Source organism: Danio rerio, chromosome 19, assembly GCF_052040795.2.
Source record: "Danio rerio strain M-AB ecotype USA chromosome 19, GRCz13ab, whole genome shotgun sequence".
Lineage (NCBI taxonomy): Eukaryota > Metazoa > Chordata > Actinopteri > Cypriniformes > Danionidae > Danio > Danio rerio.
The window spans coordinates 13319655-13347099 of record NC_141039.2 but is presented as its reverse complement, the minus strand read 5'-3'; the positions used below and the strand labels follow the sequence as shown (position 1 = coordinate 13347099).

Below are 27445 nucleotides of genomic sequence, written 5' to 3'. Positions count from 1 at the left end.
TCAAAACTTACTTCATAACCTTTGTCAAGTGTCTGAAATAAACAATACTGTAAGATGATTCTGCAGTTGTGTATTTAATAATCACATTTAATCAATAATGGCTATCAAATTCTCTGTTTAATTTGTTCTTTGCTGAGTATTTGCAGTTTCCAGGTGAGAACACCTTCTGTCCTTTGGCAGAGATTCACTACTAAACTGATCGCAGAGCCATGTTTCTCTGACAAGATGTGCATGAGAATAGCAGCTTTTTTTGTGATTTCATTTCGACTTATAATGCAGCCCTCCTTTCATGTCATTTGCTGATTGTTGCAAATAGGTATAAGTGACAGTAGCTTCCTTTTCTATTCAGTTCAATTCAGTGCCTTCTGAAGTTTTACTAGTGTACTGCAAAGTTTTACACCAATCCTTATTAACTGAACCAGCTGACCAAAGACTACAAGATCCCACAGTTAGGTATGCTGGGGCATAACTCAATTGTTGGCCATCCAGAAGAACTCAACACCTCTGTTTATGGTACATAATCAAGCACAACTTGTTTATATTTTCAGCTCATTAGTAGAAACTTCAAGACTTGAAATAAATTTATGAAATTCTGAAAGAACAGAATTGAGAAATACTTCACTAATAAAAACTCCAAATGTTTTTTTTTTTTTTAAATATGGACAACAAACTCAAATGTGGAGACATTCTAGGACCAGTGTTAGAAACCACTGGCATAGAGTGTCTATTAGTCAGTTAGGTTGTCTGTTAATTAGTTAAAAGAGTGTCTATTAGGCTGTCTGTTAGCGTCTGTTAGGCTGGTGCACACCAAGACAATTTCATGCAGTTATCGCTGATGTTTAACACCTAATTACTAATCGAAGGGTGTCATTATGAGTGTGCACACTGACCCGCAAAACAGCAGGCATAAAAACATAATAAAAGATTTTTTAAAAAACACCAGAGGCTTTTTTATTTTGGTTTGATGGTTTTTTATGTTAAAAACTGGCTGACCAATGTGACTGGCATCTTAATTCGTGTGTCTTCAGCTGCTAAAGTTAAAGACACCTTGAAGTTGAAGCACAAAATCTCTAGCTGATCACACAGGAATTGCAGATCAAATAGAAATCGATGGTGAGTTTCATTTGACCTAATTTTTCCTCAAACCTTTAACCAGGTGTGTGTGCACTGTAGTGGAGGAGGTTAAAGAGAAGTGGCAAAGCTTACGCTACACATACAAAATGAAAAATCACAAGGTGGGCAACTTATTCTGTGCAAAAATAGCATGGGAGTGAATGTTGAAAAATGTCTCGCATTAATGATATATGTCCTAGACTGCATGAGGCTTAAACCAGGTGTAGCCAACCCATCTCCTGGAGAGATACCTTTCTCTAGATTTCATTTTTTAACCCTACTCTAACACACCTCTGTTGTTTTCTACTAAATGTTTAAGTGTGTGAGCTTGTGTGAGTAGAGAATAGGCATGGAATAATAACCGTTTTCAAGGTATACCGCTGTTTGAAAAGGTCAAAGTTTTAAAACCAGCAAAATGTTTTGCAATACCTTTCCGGTAACACTTTACAATAGGGTTCATTAGTTAATTCATTTACTAACATGAACTAATCATGAACAACACTTGTACAGCATTTATTAATCATAATTGAACATTTACTAATGTATTATTAACATTCAAGTCCATGCATGTTAACATTAGTTAATGCAACATGAGTTAACATGAACTAACAATGAACTACTGTGTTTTCATTAACTAACGTTTATGAACATAAATAAATACTGTAGTAAATGTATTAGTTAATTGTTTGTTCATGTTAGAAAATGCATTACTTAACATTAACTACTGAACCTTGTTGTAAAGTGTGACCACCGATCCTAAGGTATGTGTACGATATTACCATTTTATGCTTTTTAGACAACAGTATCTCCAGCAAAAAAAAATCCAAAAATGTAGTTTTAAATTGTAATAAAAAAATCAGTTTTTAAAACAAATGAAGACAGCAGAAGTCAACGATTCATTTGAATTATTTAGCTTGACATGTTTACTGTACCAATATATTTTTATTGTTTCTTAAAATAAAATATCTTGTGTTTGAAAGGGGAGAAGTTTTAGTTTACATTTAGTTTCCAGACATTTAAAAAGAATAGATTTTATAGCAGTATTCCCAATACTGCAAAATTTTTATCAGAGGTTACCACACCGTCAGAATCGTATACCGGCCCATGCCTAGTAGAGAATGGTTGGCCTAAGTTTACGAATAAACACTGATCTCAGTAATGTAGAGAAAGCCTCACCAATGTCCAGAACCCTCTGCTTCGCCGTGTGCTGGCGGGAGTGCCAATACTTCCAGTATTTAAGTTGCTCATCTCGATTCTTATCCTCACTGAATACAACCATGACGACACTCTGATAGAAAAAATTATAGAAACGAAGGTTATCAAATGTCATCACAATCCACTCTATTACATCATGCCTGTTCCAAGTTATCAAGACAAGAGCAGACTAGCATGCTGTTAAACTATTACCACTATACACTACAAGAATGCAAAACATATTCATATGCTACCATGCCAAAGTTTGTGCTTGTAGCTCCTTTTTTGTTGTTACATTCCATTTCTGTCTGTATTTAAAGTCATATTAATAGCAACTGCACGTCTACCATATTTGATAGCTAAATAGTAGTATTACAAACTTTACATTCAGCTTTTCTGTCATCTTCTTTTTAACAACCAGTCTTTAAAGTGGTGATTTTAAAGGGAACCTATTTTACCCCTTTTTCAAGATTTAAGATAAGTATTTTATGTCTCCAGAATGTGTTTGTAAAGTTTCAGCTCAAAACACCCATCATATTATTTATTATACCTTTGTGTACATTGGAATTTTCAGCTCCAAGCATGTTGTAGCTGTTTTTGTTGCCTGTGCCTTTAAAGCTAGGTCTCCCCGCCCACCATTCCCACATGCCCCATCAGAGTGCACCTCAGGCCCCGTTTACACTAGTGCGTTTTAGCTTGAAAACGACGTTTTAGATCAAAAACGATCTGCGTCAACCCTAGCGTTTCACCTAGCGTTTCTGAACATATCTCTGTCCACACTACGCCACCAAAAACGTATATCACGCAACCATTCGCACACTCTGGGCATGCCCGTTCTAGCGAGTATATGCCCCTGCTGTAGTAAAAAAGGCAGAGTTTAACTGCACAATGGCGCCTAAAACAGACAATAGTGCAAACAGTGCTCCCATTTCTGTGTCCATGTTGTTGTTTACAGTGAAGGCTGGTCTGTTGTCTTCCGGTAGAGTTGAAGCCATGTGTTATAGTCATGTGATAGGGGCTTGACGAATAAGGGAAGGTTACGCAATGAGACAAAAGCCCCAATCAGCTAGCGAATCTTGGCAGCCCCGCCGTTTTCAGATGTCTCCGTTTTCCCTCATCCACACTGAGACGGAGCAGCAGCGTTTTAGAATGAAAGCGGCCTCTCCAGCGTTTCCAAAATGCTCGGTTTTTGGCACTCGAAAACTCCAGCGTAGTGTGGACGGATGGCATAACTGTAGCAAAACTTGTGCGTTTTCAATCTCTGGCTCCGTTAGATAAAAAGCACAGTGACAGACAAGAAGGAAGCAGATCTCTTGTAATGTTTGTGAGAAATACTACAGTAAGAACTTTCCCAATGATTATTTGATGTATTTGTTGTGGAGTTAATTCAAGCCTTTCTGCAACGATGAGTCACACACAAAGTCATTACAAAGTTCACGCACACACATACAGACACACACACATAGCAGACACACACAGCGAGCGAGTTTAACTTTGCACTGTTATTGCACAACAAATGTGACAGGATACACGTTAATATCCACTGCAATATGAATATTTGTTATGTTGATGTACAAAAATAAACCTGATTTAACGTCCACAAACCAGGATTGAAGCGTTGTCTTTTATAATTGTACTAACATGCGGCTGTGGTGATGAATTATAGTAATTTTACCGTCTTTAACTTACTTTATTACAAACAATCACTGTTTTAAACTTGTAAAACTCATTCTTAATTACATTTGATGATGATTAACGAGCACAGAGAGCTCAAAAGATCTTTTAATCCCAGTTGTTTTGCACACGTCCTGTCTTGTTGATATGATTATACTCGTTACTATGGAGATATGTAAATATGTGGCTGTCAATCAAATTGGTGGGCGGGAAAACTGCACTCCTATGTCCTATGCGGTGGGCCTAAAAACAGGAGGGATTTGGATCCTAATTTAACGTCAGAAAATTTAAAAAAAGAGACTTATTGTATTTAGATCACCCCAATATGACTTTGGACACACTATACCTAGTTCTGCCCAAACAGCTTACAAAAGATGATTTTCATCATAGGTGCCCTTTAAAACCATAGATTACATGACAAAGATAAAAAAGAAAATTCCTTGACTTTCAGTGTCTGAAATAATCCTATTAAAATGCCATGATATTCCAAAAATTCCATGACCCGTGGGAACCCTGCACATACTCAACAACCATGACTGGGTTTGATATAATTAAGTAACATTGTGAATTGTTTTTATAAGTTCATTTCCCTTAGATTTTCCTATAAAATAGAAAAATATATATTTTTTAAAATAGAAAAAAATATTTAAAGGCAAACCTACATTTTCAACAACAGTCATCATTAGTTATCACAGCTAAAAATAATACGTGCTAAAGCATTTTAGAAACTTGCCAATTTTGCTCAGGATTGTTTAATAAATATGCATTTCAAAAGAACTCCATTTAATTCATATAGAACTCTTTTGTAACATTATTAATCTCATTTACACATTTATTTTTAAATAATATATTTTATCCTTGTAAACTGAAGTATTCATTTAATAAAAAAAAGAAAAAAGTAAAAAATAATTACCGCTCCAGAATGTTAGTTACAGCTTACATCCAGTGTTGTGTTTATATTTACTATTGTGTTTATTTATGCAAAACCGTGGTCCAGCAAGACACAACATTTCCTTCCACTTTATGCCCACACATGTACCGTAATGACAATAAAGGTCATTTTGAATTAAACTTGACGCGATTTAGAGCTTTTAATAAATTAGTATACTTAATATAATGATATGAAAGTTAATTAAAACTCACAAACAAAACTTACCATGTCAGGTTGCTTAAATAAATAAATAGAAGTAGTATGTAGCCACTCACCCTCACTTTGCTGATGGGATGTCGAAGGCGTTTATTAGCACTTGTCTCACTTAGTGTAATAGCATAGAACTGGCCCTTGTTCAGATAAGTCATAGGCCCCTCGCCCTGCTTTTGCCGCAATGACTTGCTGGCCTCTAGTGTGTATTGAAATGTGTCTCTGTTGAACAACATTAGAGCATGTTTTTTTTAGGTGTGTGAGAGATAAATCATTATAATAATAAAAGAATATTATTTTATATAATACACTAGTTATAACACTTACAACATATGTGACTGGTCAAAAATGAAGTCATCAGGTCCAATCGAAGACGAGCGGTACTTCTGCAAAAATAAATAAACAAATAAATAAATACATTTTATGGCAAACTTTTATAGACTTCAGATATGAATTCGTTCTCACTTCATTGCTGTCATCTTCATATGTGCTTTCTGGACTACTGCGATGGTCATCTTTTCCATATGCACTGTGATTTATGGTGGAGGTGTCGAATGAGTGGGTCTGTTCACAGATGACCCGCATCTGCTCCTCCCCTTCTGTCCTGTAGTGTCCCCCTGAAGTCATAAAGACAGCAGTGTGCGCTTCAGCTTTTACCACAGCAGCCGTCCCGCTCTCTCCAGCCGGCACGCTGTACTGTTCCCGTTTATTGTCCTGGTGATCCGTGTTGAGTGACAGATTAACAGGCACTGATTTCAGGACTTGGACATGATTATCCACCGTCTCCGGCTCCATTTGGCTGCTGTTTCCCACTGGTGTGCTTCTGAAAAATTATTGAAGTGTTATTCTGTGCATTTTTTTAGTAATAACAAAAGCATTTATTAAACATATTTATCACCGACCTCTTTTCCGGTTCGTCTGACATTTCAACCACTTTGCTGATAGGTACTCTCTTATCTTTGGGCACCTGTACAAGATAAAACATTGATGTACAGAAGCACTGATTATTCAGTGTTTATCACTCCATAGTGATAATCTCATTGCTTCCGGAGTGACTTTTAATCTGTAACTTCCATAATAAGATGAAGCATTATTTCACCATATCTTTAAAGAGATTGTTCACCTAAAATAGAAATGTACTCAATATTTAATCAGATCCAAGTGGTTTATGATTTTTTTTCCTGTTGAACTAAAAATAAGATTTTCTTAAGAATGTTGGTAACTGGTAGCCATTGACATTCAGTAGAAAAAAATATATATTATAGAAGTCAATGGTTACTGGTTTCCAACATTTTTCAAAATACCTTCTTTTGTGTACAATAAATGAATGCAACTCAAACTGGTTTAGACCAAGTTGAGGATGAGTAGGAATTTTCATTTTTGGGTGAACTGTCCTTTTAATGCGCTCGTATGTTTTGGATAATGAGGTAAAGTGACATAATTATGATCTAATTATGTTTTTGTTCATAGGTCAAAAGCTCAAAGCTGAAAAATCAAAGAATGCTGAACATCTATAGCATCATTATAACATTACAGTTCAAGTAAACCAATTGCAATTTGTATCTTTCATGTGGCACAGATCTTATATGACCCACTAACATTTACGGAAAAAAAACACATGGATTCTGATATTCTCTCATCAGTTTCAGGTCTCGTTTTTATCTGGAAATAAAACTGATTTGAATTGAATATATGCACTTACATCTCATCTGTAAGATTAGAAATTCAGATGTCATTGAAAAAGCAATGGAGGTGAATGAAGTCAAGTTTAACAACAGTAATCACATTGAGATGGTGCGATGTAGAATGATAGCTCTCCTTTTTTTTTTGTCTTAAAAAGGGTTAGTTCACCCAAAACAGAAAATTATATTCATTTACTAATCTTTTACTAGTCAGAAAACCTGTTTGAGTTTCTTTTACTGTCGAACATAAAAGAAGTTACTTAAAAAAATGTTTGTTTGAAATGAAAAAAAGATAACCATTGACTTCCATAGTACTTGTTATTCTTACTATAGAAGTCAATGGTTACTGGTTTCTAACATTCTTTAAAATAATTCAACTTTTGGGTGAACTATTGCTTTAAGAAACCACTTTTGCTCACCTTTAAAGCTGGTGTGTAAAGCAAAAGCTTGTATTTTCATTTTGTCTGCATTCATTGCAAATCATTCTGTTTATATTTCTTTCTCTTTTTTACTGCAGATGCTTTTTCATTTAGGCATCCCTACCTGATGTTACACTAAGTGTATAGTTTAAATAGTGTATAATGCAGATAACACATATGGGCTACTTCTTAAAGATGTAAGCTGATCTAAATGTCCTTAGTTTTATTCATTTATATTTGACCCCAAATCCACCCCTTAAAACATTGGGACACTAATTCACAAAAAATGCTTAGCCTTCAAATCTCACATTTAAAATCAAAATATTTCTAAGAAAGAACCGGATGATTCAGTAACCTTCTGGACACAAAAAAAATGTCAAATGAACTGAAATATTGCTCAAGTTAATGATCTTAAAATAATTATTACATAGTTTAGGTACATATGCATTTAAAATGTTTCTAGAAATCAGTAACTAATATTGTCAGCTAAAAATGTGAAAATGCTTCAAATATGGCTGGCTGTAGTACAAGTACAATTCAATGATACAAGTTGTATTGCTTAAATGTGTAAGATTGATATACATACAGTACATTGGATATAATGATGATAGATATATAACAATTGACCCTTCGCTAAGCCATACCCAAAAACCGACACCCACCAATGGTGGCTTAGCAACCGTAGCTACGCGCAGGAGCTCTGTCAAGCTTTCGAGCGAGGAAAACAGGCCAAAGTGTTGTGCAAATGTCCATATAGATTGTGCAAATCTGATACGCGGTATCCTAAAAGTTTGGACAGGTTTTGAAAAGGGAAAAAAATTCCACCACCCTAAAACCCAAGGGGAGAATTGCCAGTGTGGATCAAGCTCTGTGAGGGGCGCTAAAGGAGTGGAGCTAAGTTGGTTTTGTTTCGATAATTCTGACACATTTAGACATTCAAAGATCTAAACTGTGTTTCCTACAAAAATACAAAGCAGGTCATGTTTCCCAGCTGTCTTTTTCTTTTTTTTCGCTCGATGCCTGTAAATATCAAGTTCTGTTCAGGTCCTAATTAATTGGTTCAGGTTTGTTTGATCAAGGTTGGAGCTGACCTCTACAGGAAGGTAGATCTCCAGGAACAGGGTTGATCAGCCCTGAGCTAAAGAGTTCTTTATCCATGCCTTCTAAGAGATATGTTCACTTTAAATGACGAACAGGTTTACTTAGGCTTCTATTCAGATTTAAGCATTGATCAAAGAACATTATTTACAATGTTTACATTGAAATTGAAACTCAAGTATATTCACTTGACCAGTGTGGCTTGTATATATAAGAGGCTAATTCTTATCTCGTCATCATATAAACAAATTTAATGGAAATACAATGGATTTATTTTTATCTCTTCATTATGGCTCATGGGAAATCTCTCATGTTTTATTAAAAACATCTTTCTTTGTGTCCCAACGATGAATGACTTCTGTTTTGGGTTTGAAACAACATGAGGGTGAGTAAATAATGGACAGTGTGCTAGCCTAAATAACTTTAATCCTCTGTAATCAAAATGTATATATACAGTTGAAGTCAGAATTATTTGCCCCCCCCTGAATTATTAGCCCCCATGTTTATTTTTCCCCAATTTCTGTTTAACGTAAAGCAGATTTTTTCGACACATTTCTAAACATGATAGTTTTAATAACTCATCTCTAATAACTGATTTATTTTATCTTTGCCATGATGACAGTAAATAATATTTGACTAGATATTTTATATATCAAGACACTTCTATACAGCCTAAAGTGACATTTAAAGGCTCAACTAGGGTAATTTGTTTAACTAGGCAGGTTAGGGGAATTAGCCAAGGTATTGTAAAATGAGCTTAAAGGGGCTAATAATTTTGTCCTGAAAATGGTTTTTAAAAAATTTTAAACTGCTTTTATTCTAGCCGAAATAAAACAAATAAGACTTTCTCCAGAAGAAAAAATATTATCAGACATACTGTGAAAATCTTGCTCTGTTAAACATCATTTGGGAAATATTTTAAAAAGAAAAAGAATTAAAAGGGGGGCTAACATATCTGACTTCAACTGTATATACATATATTATTATATTTATATTTTTATGTGATATTGAAATAGGTCTTTGTTTTGAGTGAATGGTGTTTTTGAGTACATGGGATATTGATATTGCAAACGGGACTCTCTCTCTATGAAAAAGAACAGCATGAACATTCTACTAAATATCTTCTTTTGCATTCCACAGAAGAAAGTAAGGATTTTGAATATGAGTGTGTATAAATATTCACGTGAAACAAAAACTCAGCTGACCTTGTAGTACTCATAAAGGAGCCCCAGGGCGGCAGCACTGTCTTCATCTCCATTGATGCTCATCATAGCCTTTGTGGCCGCAGTAAGTGGATTCTCCAGGTAAGACCTCCAGGCCTCATCCTCGCTCGTGTAGGGCCGCCGCTGGTGGAAAGACGGCTCATTGGGCACCACTACAACCAGCCTCTTACTGGGACGCGCACACAAGGACATAAAACAGTATATTAGCACACAGAAACTCAGACATGATCAAGCAGATAAAGCTTCATGTAAAAGCTCTATTTTGCATACTGATGAAAACAAACAGGCACACTGCGCCTTTTGTGATGGACGGTGTACCAAAGGCAAGGCGCATCTAACCAAATAAAAATACTGATAGCAGAGACTAAAAAGTCCTTCTGCATTTTAATGCCTGTCAGACCATTACGGCTGAAGCGAAACACATGAAACCAGGAAGCATCCCGGCTTAGTCTCATTTAAAACTTGATATCATATCTATTGTATATATTTGTGTGCATACATTCTTAAAGATTATGTAAAAGAGAAAAACTATTTACAAGAAAAAAGCACTAAAATTACAAATTGAGAGTTTGAAGGTTATATTTTTATCATAAGAGGTTATGTGTGTATTAATTAATAGATTTTAATATTAACTAAAAAAGTGATACTCTGTTGCTGATTGAAACTTGCTGATGATTTTTATTTTATTTTATTACGGTCCCGTTCAAAAGTTCGAACAACAGTCTAATAGTCTATTATGATCAACATTTTAAACTATTAAGTTATTTACCCATACCTATGCCAGCTCTACAGATTTATAATCAATTGTTATTATTACATCTTTTTTTCATTGTTGAAGACACATTCCAAGCACCTGTGTAAAATACATGGCATTCAGATATAAACTCGACTGAAATTCTGCTTTTATATGTCTGTCATTGCTCAATTATTCATCTTTCTCCACTAGGTTAGTGAATGAGAAGGGCATTTGCATGCTTTATTTATTCACTAGTTTCTAATATTTTCAAAATCTAAATAGTCATATTTATCATGTTTATTTAATACATAAATTACAGCATGTTTACTTGTGTTTATATTTATAATTTGATTTAAGTAGGAGCAATTCCAGCGTTACGGATGTGACATTTGCAGTAAAAACTCAAAACATAAATTAGCATAGAAAGTATTTGTTAACATTATATTGAAACATTTGTTTTTATTTTCCAGAACAACTGACCACAGAGTTAAGGGATCAGACAAATATCAATCTGTAAACATGTTTTGTACTTAAAATAAGGAAAATAAACATGCGTTAGGGATGTGACAAAAGTCTGCAGGTTTACAGTGTACAACATGCTTTGTAGAAATTCTGTGAATTAAAATGCACAACCCAAAAGAAACAATGATAATCAAAAGGATGAGAGTCGGCTCTCTATAAAACAAAAAAGATTGGTTTTATTTTATTTAATATTTTCACATTTATGAGGAAAAAGTGTCATTATGGATGTGACATCTTTCTATTATGGATGTGACAGAGGTGAAATTGCCACTTGTTTGACTTTGGTAAATAAAATAGAATAGTTTGAAAATATTGACAGATACATTTATGAGTGTTTTTAAAGTACTGTTAAACACTTGCTAGCACAAAATACCCAGAAACGGTTTCCATATTTTGGTGAATACTTAACTTTTTCATGGCAAGGTTGACATTTGCATGAATTGCTCATATACAGTATATCAAAAGCAATTAAAGGCAAAATTCAACTACCCAATTTATTTTTTAGCATTGGATTCATTTTACTTTACTGAAGTTCTAAAACAATTGAAGTGTCTACTCTAAGCAGTGGCCCAAGTAGTGTCCTATAGCACAATAGTCATTGATTAGTAAACACACAGATTAGCTTTATGTATATAGAGCAGCTGCTCCTGTAGGGTATTTCACTGGAAAATATGGTATGTAGCATAGAATACAAATGAAATGAGAAATGAATCTTTATTATATGTTCTTCAATTAAAAAGTGATGACATAAAAATTTTTATTAGGTATGACAGTTTTTAATAAACACATTGTAAAAATGCAGGATTCAACACAATTGCTTCATTTTGTCCCAACACAAATCAATTAAGTTAAATTAATTGTTACAAATTTAATTAGATTGAGCATAAAACAATTATGTTTGTCTCAAAATTAAATTAAGTATTGTGTTGCTTCAACTCATTTTAAGAAAGTAGTTTGAACAAGCAGCATTTTGTAAATCCTGTTGAGGCTTTAAAATAGCAAAATAGTTTCTTATGTTTAGACAAAAGGGAAATTATTAAATGTATCAAAATCACTCTCTCTGCCCAAAATTAACAGTTTCAAGCTTTACCTACAGCTGGTTGAAATAATAAGAACAGCTAAAAAATGTTTCAATGTAATTGTCGCGCCCTGACATAAAAAATCCCTCTGGATCCAGCGAAGATGCAAGACCTGCATTTCGATTCACTCTATTTACTGTTGAATACTTTTACTATTTTATACACAAAAAAATGTGTTAGTGACAACAAACACAAATAAACGGGTTGTTATTATGAATGACAATCTGAACAGTAAAAAACAAACGACTTTAACAAAAAAATAAGACAAACTAATAAAAACACTGCAATACTGTGACGCTACTACATCTTCAGTATACTAAACAAAACAATCGAACAATACACTATAACATGTTTATTTATATATGTGTATAGCCTATATAAATATTTATATCGCACGAAGTGAATAAATCGCCGTTTTAAACAGTAAATAAACAGGACTGAACTCCAGGTGCTTTATAATCGAGTTTTTTCCTCCGCGAAAAATGGCGTTTTGACCGCAAAATATTCTTTCCGTCTGCTGTGGGATTTGTCAATAAAATTAACAATATCCCAATCAAAATCTGTACAATGTTGCACGCCGTAATCGTAGTTCGCCTATCAAACACACAAGTGAGAGTTCAGAGATCCTCTTTAACTTTTATACGAGTAAAAAATGCAGAATGCCTGTCGGTGACGTTCCGATAGTTGTGTTGAGGTAATGGAAGATTGTGTCGCAGTCCTGACTCTTACCTGTCTGTCTCCTGTGACATATTTCTCTTCCTCCGCGGTTCTTCCTTGTGAAACTGGACTTTCAAGTCGGTGCAGGTAACAGAAGACAGAGCGCGAGTGAGGGATGCCAGAACCCGGGCTACAGGTAAATCGACTTTTCTCTGCCTGATTATTTCTCAAGGGCTGGAAGGAGCAGGTAGGAAACACCTGAGCACCCCTGTCCCGTCCTTCCCGGAGTTATTAATAGTTTATATTGAGCTTCAAAAATATGTTTGAAATCTTTATAAGAAGTTAAATCTACTTATAATGTTCTTATTGCTTGCGTTTATACGTATAGGTAAACTTTGATCGCTTTTTACTTTGTAAAATATTTGCGTTCTAGGAGGGGCGGGTCTGTTCTCTGATTGGCCGATTTGCGGAAAGGACGCTCGCTGATTGGCTGGCGTGGCAGAAGACAGGTTAGAAGACCCACCTCACCTATGGCCATAGTTTTGTAGCAGAGAAGGGCAGGTTGGAGAAAACCTTTGTGTGATCTTAACACACGTTGTTTTTGTTTGTCCGTTTCTAAAATCTTGTTGTACATGACTACAAATGTAAACTGTGGTGCATTTATTTAAGATTAATCTACTTCATTCATTCATTCATTCATTTTTCTTCGGCTTAGATCACCACAGTGGAATGAACCACCAACTTATCCCATTTAGTTAATTTAATTCACCTATACCGCATGTCTTTAGACTTGTGGGGGAAACCGGAGCACCCAGAGAAAACCCATGCAAACACGGAGAGAACATGCAAACCACACAGAAACGCAATCTGACCCCGCTGGGACTCAAACCAGAGAGCTTCTTGCTGTGAGGTGACAGTGCTAACCACTGAGCCACCATGTTGACATTAGGCTACTTAGTCTAGTTTATTTATAAATCATAAATACCTGCATTAACATTGTTCAGCTAGACTACAATAAAGACTCTCCTGGAAAAGATGGAGATGCTCCAGATGTTCAATTTGCTGTTGTGAATGAAAGTGAAAACACAATACACTACATTATACAGTTCCTGTTGGGTATAATAACACACATGCTGATTAATAACACACATCCTATTTTGATTCTTAAGAATTCAAATCATCAAGACCTGACATGCCCAAAAGTCAAATAGTAGTCGGTCAACAATGGTTCCCTAAAGAGTTAAGTGCAGTTTTGAGTGAGAATTTAAAAAAAATCTGAGTGACATTTCCCACACTTTATAGGCCTGGAAAATCTTGTTTTGTTCCAAGTGTCAGGTGTGAACATGTAGACTGCAGTGACATCACATGATGACAAAACAAGAGAAATAAGAAACTACTCATACAACCTGAAAACACAACAATACCTGAGAGTTGGCAACACTATACCAAACATGACGTGATGAGTAATATTGCATTAGACAAACTTTATAATTAACCTTTTTTTTATAGTTATTATTATATTAATGCTGATGCATAGTACACGTTTATACTCATAAATTTAGGAAGCCCTTCGACAATATGCAAAATAAGTAGGAACACACTATATGTCAGTTTTTGGTCACATTTTATTTTAAGGTATAGTTCTTGCTTAAGACTTTTAGTTCAATAAAGTATTAATTTGGTGCTTATTGTTATTAATAGTTAGAAGTAGTTGGTTTTAGATATATTAAGTAGGGTAAGGAATGTAGAATAAGATAATACATTCATAAATAAACTGTTAATATCTAAATAAGCAGGTAATAAGTCAGTAGTTAATGATGAGAACTGACCGTTAAATTAAGCTGCCCATTTTTTTATTTAGTATATAAGCTATAACTGTATATGCAGTTCCTGAGACAAAATAATAACTGAATACAAATAAACCAGTTCAACCGGTTTAAAACTGTATGTGGTCATGTTAGCAGAAATGTAATTTCATCCCATGTGTGCTACAGATATGAATAATATATTGAAATGTGCAGATTGGAAATGAAAAACCTGATATTACCTATTTAGATTCATAATTGTTTACCTGGAAAATTATAAAAAATAATAATAATAATAATAAATTATTAAAAAGAAATACTGGAAAAGAATGAACATTTTTACAAATAATAACTTAAACTGAGAATACTGAGGTATGTTTTGAAACCAAACCTTACATGAGTTTAACATGTGGAGTGAGTTCTACATTTTTACGGGAAATGTGGAAATGTGATAACAAGGGTTTCACACAATATGTTATTTCACAAAATATGTCACAAAAAAAAGATTTTGTCTTGTACCTTGTTAGTTTAGTAAAATTATCTGCTGAGGTCCACTACAGGTATAGATATTAATGACTAGTTGCAGACAAACAGTCAACATGTGTAGTTAATTTAGATATAGCCACCAGTGAGACTCAAATAACATCGTTTCTGTGTCGTTCTGGAAACTTCTAAAGAAAGTTCTTTTTAAACTTAAAATAAAGGGTGGCACAGTGGGTAGCATGATCACCTCACAGCAGGAAGGTCGCTGGTTCGAGCCTCGGCTGGGTCAGTTGGCATTTCTTTGTGGGGTTTGCATGTTCTTCCCGTGTTCGAGTGGGTTTCCTCCGGATGCTCCGGTTTCCTCCACAGTCCAAAGACATGCGGACAAAAACATATGGTCTAAGCTAAATTGTCCATAGTGTTTGTGAATGAGAGTGTATGGTTGTTTCACATGGATGAGTTGCTGCTGAAAGGGCATCCGCTGCGTAAAACTTATACTAAGTTGGTGGTTCAATCCGCTGTGGCGACCCCTGATGAATGAAAGGACTAAGCTGAAGGAAAATGAATGAATGAACTTAAAGAGAGAATTTAAGTACATCTTGAAAAAAAAATTAAACATTATATGAGTTTTTCTTAAGGTTCTGGATCTATTGCTTATGTATTTCACAAAATGTTAATATTTGTTTTATTACATAAAGGTCTAATAAATTTTTTTCCCCCAAAAATATACACATATATATTTTCATTTAGAGATGAACCCCCCTCCCTTATTTACAGGAAATATATATAGGATTTCCCAGAGATGGGTTGTGGCTGGAAGGGCATCCGCTGTGTAAAAAACGTGCTGGATAAGTTGGCGGTTTATTCCGCTGTGGCGACCCTGGATTAATAAAGGGACTAAGCCGACAAGAAACTGAATGAATGAATGAATGAATGAATGAATATCAGTAGGTCAAAATTTAATATCTTTTCATCTTTCATTTCATTTTTTGTTGTGAATGAAAATCAGGATTATTTTGTCAAATGTTGCTTCCGTAAGTACCTTGAAGTTAAAACATTAGAACTTGTATCTCAAAACTAATATATATATATAAAGTTGTTTGAAAATGTATAATCTAAATGAAAACTTTTTTAACATTTAGAAGAAATTACTATTATCATTAATATCTATACCTGCAAAAGACCTCAGCAGAATTTTTTTTTGCAACATGGTATAGGACAAAGGAGTTACCACAAAAAGTTTTGGGACATTTTTTGATAAACCCATGTGATCACATTTCCACATTTTACCTAAAAATATTCCAAAACTCATATTTCACATATGACTGCAGATGTTTCTGTTATATGAAAACTGAGAATTTTCAAGTGGACCCTTAAAGGGATAGTTTACCCCTCAAAAATGAAATTTTCCTCATTATGTACTCATCTTGAAGTGGTTTCAAACAATTATGGGTTTTTTTCTGTTGAACAAAAAATTATTTGAAGAATGTTGGATACAGGTAACCACTGACAATCAAAATAAATAAATAAATAAATAAATAAATAAATTATTATTATGAAAGTCATTGTCTACCAGTTTTCAGCATTTTCAAAATATCTTATTTTGTGTTCAATTTAAGAAGTAAAACATCAAACAGGTTTGGAACAAGTGAAGGGCGAGTAAATCATGACTTACTTTTTCAGTTTTTGTGAAATATTTTTCATTTTTTTCCACATATATGAATTTTTGCTTGATGCTTTCTCTAGCAACTGCAAAGCAACAGAAAGAAGAAGTGTGCAAAACTAAATAAAATAAGTATAAACACATGTAAAAATGTGTCTGTTTCAGTGAATATTTCATAAGCATTTTTAGCACACTGACTATGAATCAATAAATTATATTAAATTAATTGTTCACATTATTAAAATACACAATATAGCCTACTTTGTATTTCTGGCACTACTACAAAGAGATAATGTATGACACTGGGACACTAAAGAGAGCTTAATAACTTGTTTACCCAAAGTTATTGTCATCTTAATGAACCAATTGTGAGAGAATGTAATGTTTGTCATTACCCCTTCTAAACAAACCAATTTGCGGCAGCCTTTGTAAACCTCAGTTCACTGGAGTGTAAACACTGGAGATCCATTGTGAAGGAGTCTGAAGACTGACACCTTGGGCAAGCAAACACAAACCTTTGTTTGTTAGCATAGCTCCGTCATTTAAGAGAAGCAATAAAAAGCCATGGGTCTGAGACAATGGGTCCCTGCTTTAAGGAGAGGGGGTCAGATATAGTAAAGGGTAGCGGAGCAGGTCTGATAAACATCTCCACGGTCTGCCCTCTCTGAAGACCCCCGGCCTGACCTCATGCTCTCTGGATGCTGACAAAAAGACCACTGAGACTAATAGTAAACCAGAACAATGAAGCACAGTTCTGGCTGCTTTGTCATTTAAATGTAAGACTTTTTTAAGTATTAAAATATAAGTGTTATCAAATGAATCTGAATGGAAGTAATTAGGTTGTTTTAGTCATGTAGTATTTATTCTTGTTTTGAATTAGCTTTTTTAACTGTAATGTGAAATAAAAATCTACTTTGTACGTTAAACATTAGTCAGCGTCTCATAAACGTTTCTATTTTGTAGATGTGCATTGGATGGTTAAAACTAATGTTAGATATAGTAAAACCATGTACTATTGTACTATTGTACTAGTACTATTGTACTATTGTACTAGTACTATTGTACTAGTTGATTTTATCCACCATGGTTTCCAAATCTAAAATTCATAGTCATTACCAACAGTTTTACTGTACTGTTACTCCAATATTACTATAGTATCAAAACCATGGTGTGCAAAAAACTACAATAATTAAACAATAATAACGGCTATGCATGGTAATAAATGGATTTCAAACTAAAAAATCAGCTGAGCCAGACAATGTGAGTAGTGTGCTTGATAAATGTATGCTAAATGCTAAAGTGTGTTTCAAGTGTAATTTGTGGTATAATTCATGTTTTTATCATTGCAAAAAAAGTTTCAGATTTATTTTATAGTGGTTTATATGATTAAATTGGAGTATGACTAATAGTTATGAGGCAGCTTAGCAGCCACAGCTAATAAAATCGCTAGCAGCAATATTAGCCATATAAGCTACGTTGCTAAAATATCAAATGCAGCATCATGTAAGATTTACTTAGACCATGTTTGTGATCTTTTTATGAGTGTTTAGCATGATTACAACCTTTCTTTTGTAATCTCACATTTGGAGCACCTGGTGTTTTCACTACTGTGTGCAAATGAAGTTGCTAAATAAATACAGGTGGGGTCTCAAAACGGTATTCTGCAAGCTTTGCCTGAAGGCTTACAGCTAATGCAGAACAACCACAACATTTCGAACAAGCCTGTCTCGCCATGCCCGAACTGCCCACAGAAAAAGGACAGGATGTACAGAGAGCCAGAAATCAACAATAGAAGTGGATTATGTAGTGTATGTACACACAAGCTGTGCAATAGCAGTCACCAGGCTCCTTTAAGACTGGTGCAATTTTTTAAAAACCAAAACAAAAGTCGAGGCCCACTTTTAAAAAATGATGACCGCTAGTAGTAAATTGAGGTATTAAGTTGATTTGGTCCAAAAAACTAAATCTAAAAAGTGTTCAGTCATAGCTGGGATAGTAGTTTGACAGCTGAAAGTGGTAATCTGACAAGTGGAGGACAGGTACAGGCATGAACAGTGTGGGGTGTCACTTTTTCTGCCCAATGCATTCCTATGAAAAGTATGAAAGCTAGTTTGCAGCATGGAATAAAACAAAACATTAAATAAAAAGGTAACTGACTTTCCTTGTGATAGTAAATTAAGTTTTAAACTGCAAGGTTCATTTATTCATTCATTCATTTTCTTTTCGGCTTAGTATCTTTATTAATCTGGGGTCGCCACAGCGGAATAACCCGTCAACTTATCCAGCATATGTTTTACACAGCGGATGCCCTTTCATCCATACGCACTCATTCACACTCATACACAACAGACAATTTAGCCTTCCCAATTCACCTGTACCGCATGTTTTTGGACTTGTTGGGGAAAATCTGAGCACCCGGAGGAAACCCACGCGAACATGGGGAGAACATGCAAACTCCACGAAAAAATCATCAATGAAAATTTGAGTTTCACATTTGTAATTGATGTCTCTTTTTAAATATAATAACTTATTCATATATTTGTGTTTCACATTTTTTTATATGGGCAACATAGTGGCTCTGTGGTTAGCAATGTCGCCTCACAGCAAGAAGGTCTCTGGTTCGAGTCCTGTCAGTTGGCATTTCTGTACGGAGTTTGCATGTTTTGCCTTCTGCCCGTGTTGGCGTGGGTTTCCTCCCGGTGATCCTGTTTCCCCAACATCCCCATTTCCCCAACAAAGACATACGCTATAAGTGAATTGGATAAACTAGTGTATGAATGAATGTGAGAGTGTATGGGTGTTTGCCAGTGCTGGTTTGCAGCTGGAAAGTCATCCGTTGTGTTGAACATATGCTGGATAAGTTGACGGTTCATGATAAAAAAAGGACTTAGCCGAAGGAAAATAAATGAATTCTGTTAAAATCTCTAAATTAAAATTTTCGCTTCCTAATAATTCAAAATTGTACATATCACGGTATTGTTTTACTTGAATTCTTAGCCTAGATCATGCAATTCTGACTTTTTCAAATTTTGGATTTATGTCTCACATTTCTAACTTTTTTCAGAATATTGAAAAATCCCAAAATGTCTGAATTCTGGGTTTATATCTCACATTTCTGACTTTTCATGCTGAATTTATCCCTGGTTTACACCTGCCAGTTCAGAATTTTTTCTCAGAATTGGAATTGGAATCTTAAAATTGTGAAAAAATAATTTTTAATGGAATTGGAGTTTCCACCTTGTAATTGATGTCTCTTTTTAAATTAATATCATTGTAAAAAATCCAAATTGAAAAAAGTTGAAACTAGTTGTTTTAGTTTATTTATTTTTTATTGTTGTTAGTTTAGCAAAAATCAGTAAAAATGTTTGTACAACTACATTTAACGCATTTACTGAACCTAAATCAAAATTTTCTTCATTAAGTTAAAAGGACAAAAATAATAGTAGCACCAATAATAATGTCATTATTATTAACAACAACAACAAAATACAACAATATTGCTAACATAATTTAAAATTATTATTCATTTGCAATTTATCTTTTTTTAGGGAGCTGCAGAAAGACTTTAAAAGTGAATTTACTTAGTTTTACCTATAGTTCACTTTATAAAAAGAAATGCTAAGCGCATGTAGACTGTTGACTTGTATTATTATTATATATATATATATATGGACGTTTTCTTACAAAATTAAAATGAAAATTTAAATGTCCAAAAAGATCAAATAATAAATGGAACTTTCAAAACAATACTCAAGTGATAAATCAAACGCTAAAACGATCAAATAAAAAAATTACAATGCATTCTTAATCTAATATACTGTAGTTGAGATTTAATTTTCATGAACAACTCAGTAAAATGCTGTAATAATTAAACGACAAATCAAATGCTTAAATTACAATTAAAATTGAGGAATCAGTTTCTGGTTTTGTTAACATTTGTCTCTGTTTTACTTTTTTTTTGTTTGTTTGTTTTTTTGTTTTGTTTGTTTGTTTTTAATTGAACTATGTTTGTTTGTTCTGAAAATGTATTATTTCTTAGTACGAAATACCAAAATAGTTTTTTGTTTACTCAACTTCAGAAATGTTTTTGTTTTCAAAAGTTGAGTACACGAGAAAAAACTAAAGGAAATAAAGATTATGTTTGTTTTTTTGTTCACTCAACTTCAGGCATTTCAGTTCTGCAGACAAAAATGTTCAGTTGGCACAACTTAAAAAGTTTTGTTACAAAATAATTTCATAGGTCGGTGCAGCTGATGTTTTCAAAAATTGAGTGAACAAGAAAAAGAGAAAGGAAATAAGGATAATGGTTTTTTGTTGCTGTATTGGTTTAATTTTTTATATATATATTTTTTTTACAATTTTACAGTGTAGTTAATATATTTATGTTTCTCTTTTTTTTTGGAAAATTTTTAAGCTTAAATACTTCACAGTTTTTTTTTTATAATAATGTTCTTATTCGTTCATTCATTTTCCTTTCGGCTTAGTCCCTTTATTAATCAGGGGTCGGCACAGCGGAATGAACCACCATGTTCTCAAATCATTAGTTCAAAATCTTTCATTTATGGAAAACTTTTTTTCTAAAACAATTGAGGATGTTTGCCATATTTAAAATCTTACCACTAGTTGGAGAGCATTCAAAAGTAAAAACATGGGTGTTTTAGTCATTCATCATTTTTTTAGATTTTTTAACAGCCAGAATTCTGAGACTAAATATTATTTCCTTTCTACTTTCTAATTCTACAGCAGAAACATGCTTTTACGAAAACACATTAAAGGTAAGCCATTGAAAACAGAAAAAAGGTAAGAGCTGCATTCCATGAATATTTTGGAGCTGGGAATAGAATGCCTGTTAGGACCTGCCTGACTGCTGCACGCGCACCCGTTTGTCAGGGACGTCCCAGCATGCAGCAGGAGTGTGGGGAAGGGGCTGGAATGCAGGAGGCGGAGACTCTGGACAACAATTGCATCTTCAACTACTTGCACAGGTGCGCGGTCAAGACTGGTGGGGATTTTTTTTTTTCTTTAGAAAGGGGGGCTTGTGCATTCCAGTGGCCCTTAAACAGACAGCAGCATTTTCTCCACACATGCCAGGATGTCTTCAGCTCAAACCAGTCCTGTGGGAAGCTGCCGAACAGGTTGGGTGAAGAGGATGATTCTTTTTGCATCAGCACCATAAAGCTGTCTGTGTGCTGCTGATGTCCCCTGTGTTGAATCTGTGTCATACTGATGTTCGTATGCTCTTGCATTTGCATTGGCGGCAGTGTGTCACGCTTCAAGTGAAGTTCATAGGAAGCTCTCAGAAGAACTAAAAGCATTGATAGACTTTGCGAGGGGGAAACATACACAGAGTACACTTTAGAAAAGAGTACTTATGAAAATGATATGCTTTAGGTAGAATATATTCAAATGTACTGCTTTAAGACTCTTAATTGCACGTTAACTGCGATTAAATGAAAATGTTATAGTACAAATGGTATTATTATATGTAATTAGTTTTTTAGTTTACTAGGAATTTATTTAATATTTACATGTCCTTTCATAGATATTTTAGTCTTTAAAATATGGTTAAAGGTTGCAGGCAATGATACTGATGAGCATTTTGATCAAATTTACTGTAATGTCATTTCTGTTGAAACATGTATGCCATGACTCAATACATTTATTGCATATTTACATTTATTTATTGCATGATAAGTGTACTGCATATTTTTATGCACATTTTAAATGAGATTTGCATTCAATTTAAAAAAAAAAACTGCATCTTTTTTACGTTTAAGTTTTTAGAATTTTCTTAGTCTTAATTACCACAAAATTCTAAATCAACTTTTAACATTTAATTAAAAACTTCAACATTCTAAATCAAAAATATGACTTAAAAGGTTAGAATTGTGAGATTTAACTGGTAAGTCATAATAGAGATTTAGTAAGTCATATTATTATCTTTAAAGTCCAAATTTAAACTTTATTTTCTTCATTTTCCTTTGGCTTAGTCCCTTATTTATCAGGAGTCACCACAGCGGAATAAACTGCCAACTATTCCAGAATTTGTTTTACACAGTGGATGCCTCAGTGGAAATAAACAGGTAAATAACAGGGTGAGAATGTAGTAAAATCTGAAAACGTTGTAAAAATCAAGGGCCTTTTCTTTTTCTGGACTGCTTTTCAAATCACTGCGCTTGTTTTAACAGAAAGGGGGTAAGCAGGTCAAAACAGTGCTTTTTAAAACACTATTGGTTGGGTTTAGGGAAGGGGGTGGGGGGATCTGTGGGTTGGTCAGTCAGTCAGTCATTCAGTAGGTCAGTTAGTCAGTCAACAGCGGCCTTTGGTGGATTTACGTGAGAATAGCAGGTGCAAATGGCACTCCCAAGAGAAATTTGAGAACTGAAAAAGTTTACACAGCAGCCTCTGACGGATTTGCGAAAACAAAAACTGGAAGAAATGTAGCTCCTGGGATGTATTTTGCTCTCTCCGGAAATGTACAGTTGAAGTCAGAATTATAAGCCCACCTTTTAATTTGTTTTTCTTTTTTAAATATTTCTCAAATGATGTTTAACAGAGCAAGGAAATTTTCACAGTATGTCTGATAATATTTTTTCTTCTGGAGAAAGTCTTATTTGTTTTATTTCAACTAGAATAAAAGCAGTTTTTAATTTTTTAAAAACCGTTTTACGGAAAAATTATTAGCCCCTTTAAGCTACATTTTTTCGATAGTCTACAAAACAAACCATCGTTATAGAATAAATTGCCTAATTCCCCTAACCTGCCTAGTTAACCTAATTAACCTAGTTAAGCCTTTAAATGTCAATTTAAGCTGTATTGAAGTGTCTTGAAAAATATCTAGTCAAATATTATTTACTGTCATCATGGCAAAGATAAAATAAATCAGTCATTAGAAATGAGTTATTAGAAATGACCTCAACTGTATATAAGGGAAAGTTTTCAGAATGAGCCTGGTTTATAAATGATTTTAGACAATGGCTGCAATATAAGTAAAAAAATTTAAGGGGGTCTGTTTACTTTCCGTATCCACTGTATATGGCAAAAATACTGTCATTATAAAATACAGTATAAAATACAGTGCATTTGAGGTGAAGAACTAAGTGATCAATGTGTAAATTAAGTAAACAGATATTAATTCCACTTATATTACGCTCAAAAAATTATGCTTGCTGTTTGTTAAAAAGACATTTAAAATATGTAATTCTTGAGGTTTTTGATTAATTGTTTCAAGTTCAATCAACAAACTTGTAAAACCGAATTAGATTGTGTGGAAACCATCCCTTTTTACAGTGTATTTGATGTTATGTTTGTCAAATAAATGTTATTAAAATTTCAAGTAGACAACAGGTGAAAATTTATGTGCATGTTTCAGAATTTTAGACTATTGACTAATAAGTATTTATAAATAACAAGAAATGTAATTGAATTCCATTCATTACAATAAGATTAATACCGGCACTTCTCGGAATAAACGTTCTTTTAAATTTAGTACAATGATATATTCAAATAAAAAATGGGTTTTACGCTTATAATAATAGATCATAACAATATTGCATAACTGACATTTTTGTCACATTCACACTGATGTGAGGTTGCTGATCAGATAATGAACAATGCAATTGTATGTAATAAATTAGATTGCTTTATAAAAGAATGACTGTTGAGTAAATAATGTTAGTAAATAGTGTTGTGAAACTTATACAGGTTTGGAGTCACACAAAGGAGTGCCATGTTTATGTGAAAACCCCTTTAATATCGCTTTTGATTCACAAAAAAGTAAAAAGTTGTTTATCATATCATTCCTTAGATGCTTTTCATTACACAAATATGGGTGTATCATGTCTGTAATGAGTAGCTATAATATTTTCCCAGCTCTCAAAAACTTTGATCAAGTCTCAACAAAGCTGTGGTCAAATTCTTGCGTGTAAATGTGTTCTAATGCACACTAATAGCATTTCTCAATATGAGAGTCATTCTGTGCATCAGATGTGGGGGGAGGAACAGAGTCTGACACATGAGGAAGTAGATCCATCCCATCAAACACTTCCTCTGTTTTCCACTGACATTCAACCATATTAATAACAATGCCGCTCAACTGACAGCTTCCACGTTAACCACAATGGCGGAAATATCTACACATGACCAGTGTTTTGAATGAAAAAAAAGATTAGTATTTAATGCTGTTAATAGTTGTAAGTTTAATTTTATCGACAAAACTGTGTCCCAAACATTTTTAGACGGTCTATGGGGAAATTATCGGTTGTTGGTTTTGGTGATTATTTTTTAATTTATTTAATTTTGAACTCCAATTAAAAAAAAATTTAGTTCCCCTTTTTGTCATGTAAAAAAGGAGTTCCCCAAGGGTCTATTTTAGCACCTCTTTTATATTTCCATTAATGATCAAGACCTTGGAGTGAACTGCACCAAGGTACATTTATATGCGGATGACACAATAATTTATACTGCAGCATTAACTTTAAATGAAGTTCTACCAAATTTACATACAGCCTCAAATATTATACAACAGATCTTACTTCAGTCGAAATTGGTATTAAATACAACAGCAAAGAAGTACTTGATTTTTAGTCGCACTCACTCAAAAACAATGCATTTGGTCAATTCGACAATAGATGGCATAACTATTGAAAAAGTCAAGACATATAAATGTCTATAGTGTTTGGTTATATGAAATATGAAAATATTTGTTGAAAAAGCTGAAGCCAAAACTTTTTCCAAAATAAAATTAGTGGAGAGTACGTTTTTGTCTGTTATTGATTATAGTGATGTGGAGTTTGCATGTTCTCCCCGTGTTTGGATTGAGCTTCCTTTGGGTGCTCTGGTTTCCCCCACAGTCCAAAGACATGTGATACAGGTGAATTGAATAAACTAAATTGGCCGTGAGTGTGATTAAGAGTGTATGGATGCTTCCTAATGGGTTGCAGAGGGCATCCGCTGTGTAAAACTTATGCTGGATAAATTGGCAGTTCATTCCGCTGTGGCGACCCCTGATGAATAAAGGGACTAAGCCAAATGAAAATGAATGAATAAATGATTATGGTGATTTATTAGATACATTCATTCATTCATTCATTTTTTTGTCAGCTTAGTCCCTTTATTAATCTGGGGTCACCACAGCAGAATAAACCGCCAACTTATCCAGCACGTTTTTACGCAGCGGATGCTCTTCCAGTCGCAACCCATCTCTGGGAAACATCCACACACACATTCACACACTACTGACAATTTAGCTTACCCAATTTACCTGCACCGCATGTCTTTGGAATGTGGAGGAAACCGGAGCACCCGAAGGAAACCCACGCAAAGGCAGGGAGAACATGCAAACTCTACACAGAAACGCCAACTGAGGCGAGGTTCGAACCAGCGACCAAGCGACCTTCTTGCTGTGAGGCGACAGCACTACCTACTGCACCACTGCCTCGCCTGATTTATTAGATATGCATCTTTAAATATAATAAAAAACTAGACTCTGTCTATCAACGCATTACAACTAGTTTGTGTTGCAGATTTACATACACAGCATTGTTCACTTGAAACACATGGCATATAGCCTTTTCAAAGGAAGAAGCTGCATGCTGTATGTATATTTTTATTGCAAAGGCGCTTTTCGGTAAGTTGCTTTCTTAAAAATCAAATTCGATCTTGTTCTTACTTTTATTAGTTTTGTATGATTATTTTGTCTTGTTGCTTGTTTTGTGTGCAACTTTATGTGCTGCTATCTTGACCGGGTCTCCCTGGAAGGAAGACTGTGATTCTTCCTGGCTAAATAAAGGAAAAATAAGTAAGTAAATAAATACATTCTGATGTATCTTCACTGAGCATTTTACAAGAAGTATTGACAGATAAAAATGCTTTGTTTCCTCATTAAAATCTCTGAATTTTTTAGACATTTTATTTTTAGAAATATGAGTATAAGCTCTTTGTTTATTCACAATTTAGAAATGTATGCATCTCTTGAATTTTTATTTGACAAATTTTAAACAAACTACAAAAATACAAGTATCCCATATATTTTGAAATAAAACCATTAAGGATAAAAACACAGTAAAACCTCGCTAAGGTCTTCACTGTTAAAAAAACTAAGTACAGTTAATGCATAAAACAAACAGTAGCCTACTATCACATTTTAAAACAGAAACAAAATTATTCACTATACAATAACATATAAAAAACATCATCATCCACCATGCAAACTAAATATCAAAAAAACATACTTTGATTGCTTATTTGAACCTCCTAAAGTCATTTGTTCCACATGATATCACTGGTGTATAAAACATATTTTTGCCCACTACTTCATTTCAATAAACATATATTAAAATCCCAACCCCTAGTACTACATGAATGCTGTTGTCTCACTATTAGAAAAATAGCTCACCAAATAATTACACTCTCAGAAAATAAAGGTACAAAGGCTGTCACTGGGGTGGTACCTATTCGAAAGGTACATATTTGTACTTAAAGGATCCTTACCTCAAGGGTATATTTGTATCTAAAAAGTACAAAAGTGTACCTCTTTAAATGTTTAGTCATATACCTTTGAGGTACCAATATATATCCATTAAGTACAAATATGTACCTTTTGAAAAGGTACCACCACAGCTCTTGTACCTTCATTTCTGAGAGTGTAAAAACCACATTATTAACCATTTTACGTATTAGTCCCATTTTTTAAAAACACACTCTTCTATTCAGTTAACATACCTAATTCTTTAAAAACTTCTTTGTGCTAATCCGCTTTCAGATACATTTTTTTAAATATTCATATTTATTTTGTGTCTTTTGCTATTTTTTCTTTAAACTCTGTGTGCAGCTACTATAACAAAATGAAGTAGCATAATCGAAATGGGGTTGAAACAAAGCTCCTGCCAATCATTTTTTTTTAAATGAACATCCGACAGTTCTGCTTGCCTTGCTAAGAACCAAATGTTTTCGCAT

The 27445-nt window shown here is 34.0% G+C and overlaps 2 protein-coding genes across 3 annotated transcripts in view; one reads left to right on the top strand and one right to left on the bottom strand.

Annotated features, from left to right (window-relative positions):
* The window catches only part of grhl2b (grainyhead-like transcription factor 2b), a 57634-nt gene extending 44926 nt beyond the window's left edge, over nucleotides 1-12708 (bottom strand). The window contains exons 1-7 of one of the 2 annotated variants that reach the window (XM_087293762.1): nucleotides 12611-12708; nucleotides 9527-9713; nucleotides 6025-6089; nucleotides 5588-5945; nucleotides 5450-5508; nucleotides 5188-5344; nucleotides 2290-2401 (exon numbers count right to left, since the gene is read on the bottom strand). In XM_087293762.1, the coding sequence (XP_087149888.1) occupies nucleotides 2290-2401; nucleotides 5188-5344; nucleotides 5450-5508; nucleotides 5588-5945; nucleotides 6025-6089; nucleotides 9527-9713; nucleotides 12611-12630 (958 nt within the window). In that variant the 5' untranslated portion in view covers nucleotides 12631-12708. Of the gene's footprint in view, nucleotides 1-2289; nucleotides 2402-5187; nucleotides 5345-5449; nucleotides 5509-5587; nucleotides 5946-6024; nucleotides 6090-9526; nucleotides 9714-12610 lie in introns of those variants that run through there. The other variant, NM_001083072.1, reaches the window with a different exon arrangement.
* On the top strand, nucleotides 12351-25581 carry LOC147832483 (uncharacterized). Its single transcript, XM_087295510.1, has 4 exons — nucleotides 12351-12734; nucleotides 12972-13047; nucleotides 21233-21264; nucleotides 21380-25581. The coding sequence occupies exons 1-4, from the start codon at nucleotides 12714-12716 to the stop codon at nucleotides 21683-21685; spliced, it is 435 nt and encodes a 144-aa protein (XP_087151636.1). The 5' UTR covers nucleotides 12351-12713; the 3' UTR covers nucleotides 21686-25581.
* Nucleotides 25582-27445: the final 1864 nt, after the last annotated feature.

Excerpts from the sequence above, each read along its gene's own strand:
- LOC147832483 (XM_087295510.1), top strand. The coding sequence starts at position 12,714 with ATGCCAGAACCCGGGCTACAG. Across the intron at positions 12,735-12,971 it reads TGCCAGAACCCGGGCTACAG|GAGGGGCGGGTCTGTTCTCT; the intron begins GTAAATCGACTT and ends TTTGCGTTCTAG. Across the intron at positions 13,048-21,232 it reads GCTGGCGTGGCAGAAGACAG|CAGAAACATGCTTTTACGAA; the intron begins GTTAGAAGACCC and ends CTAATTCTACAG.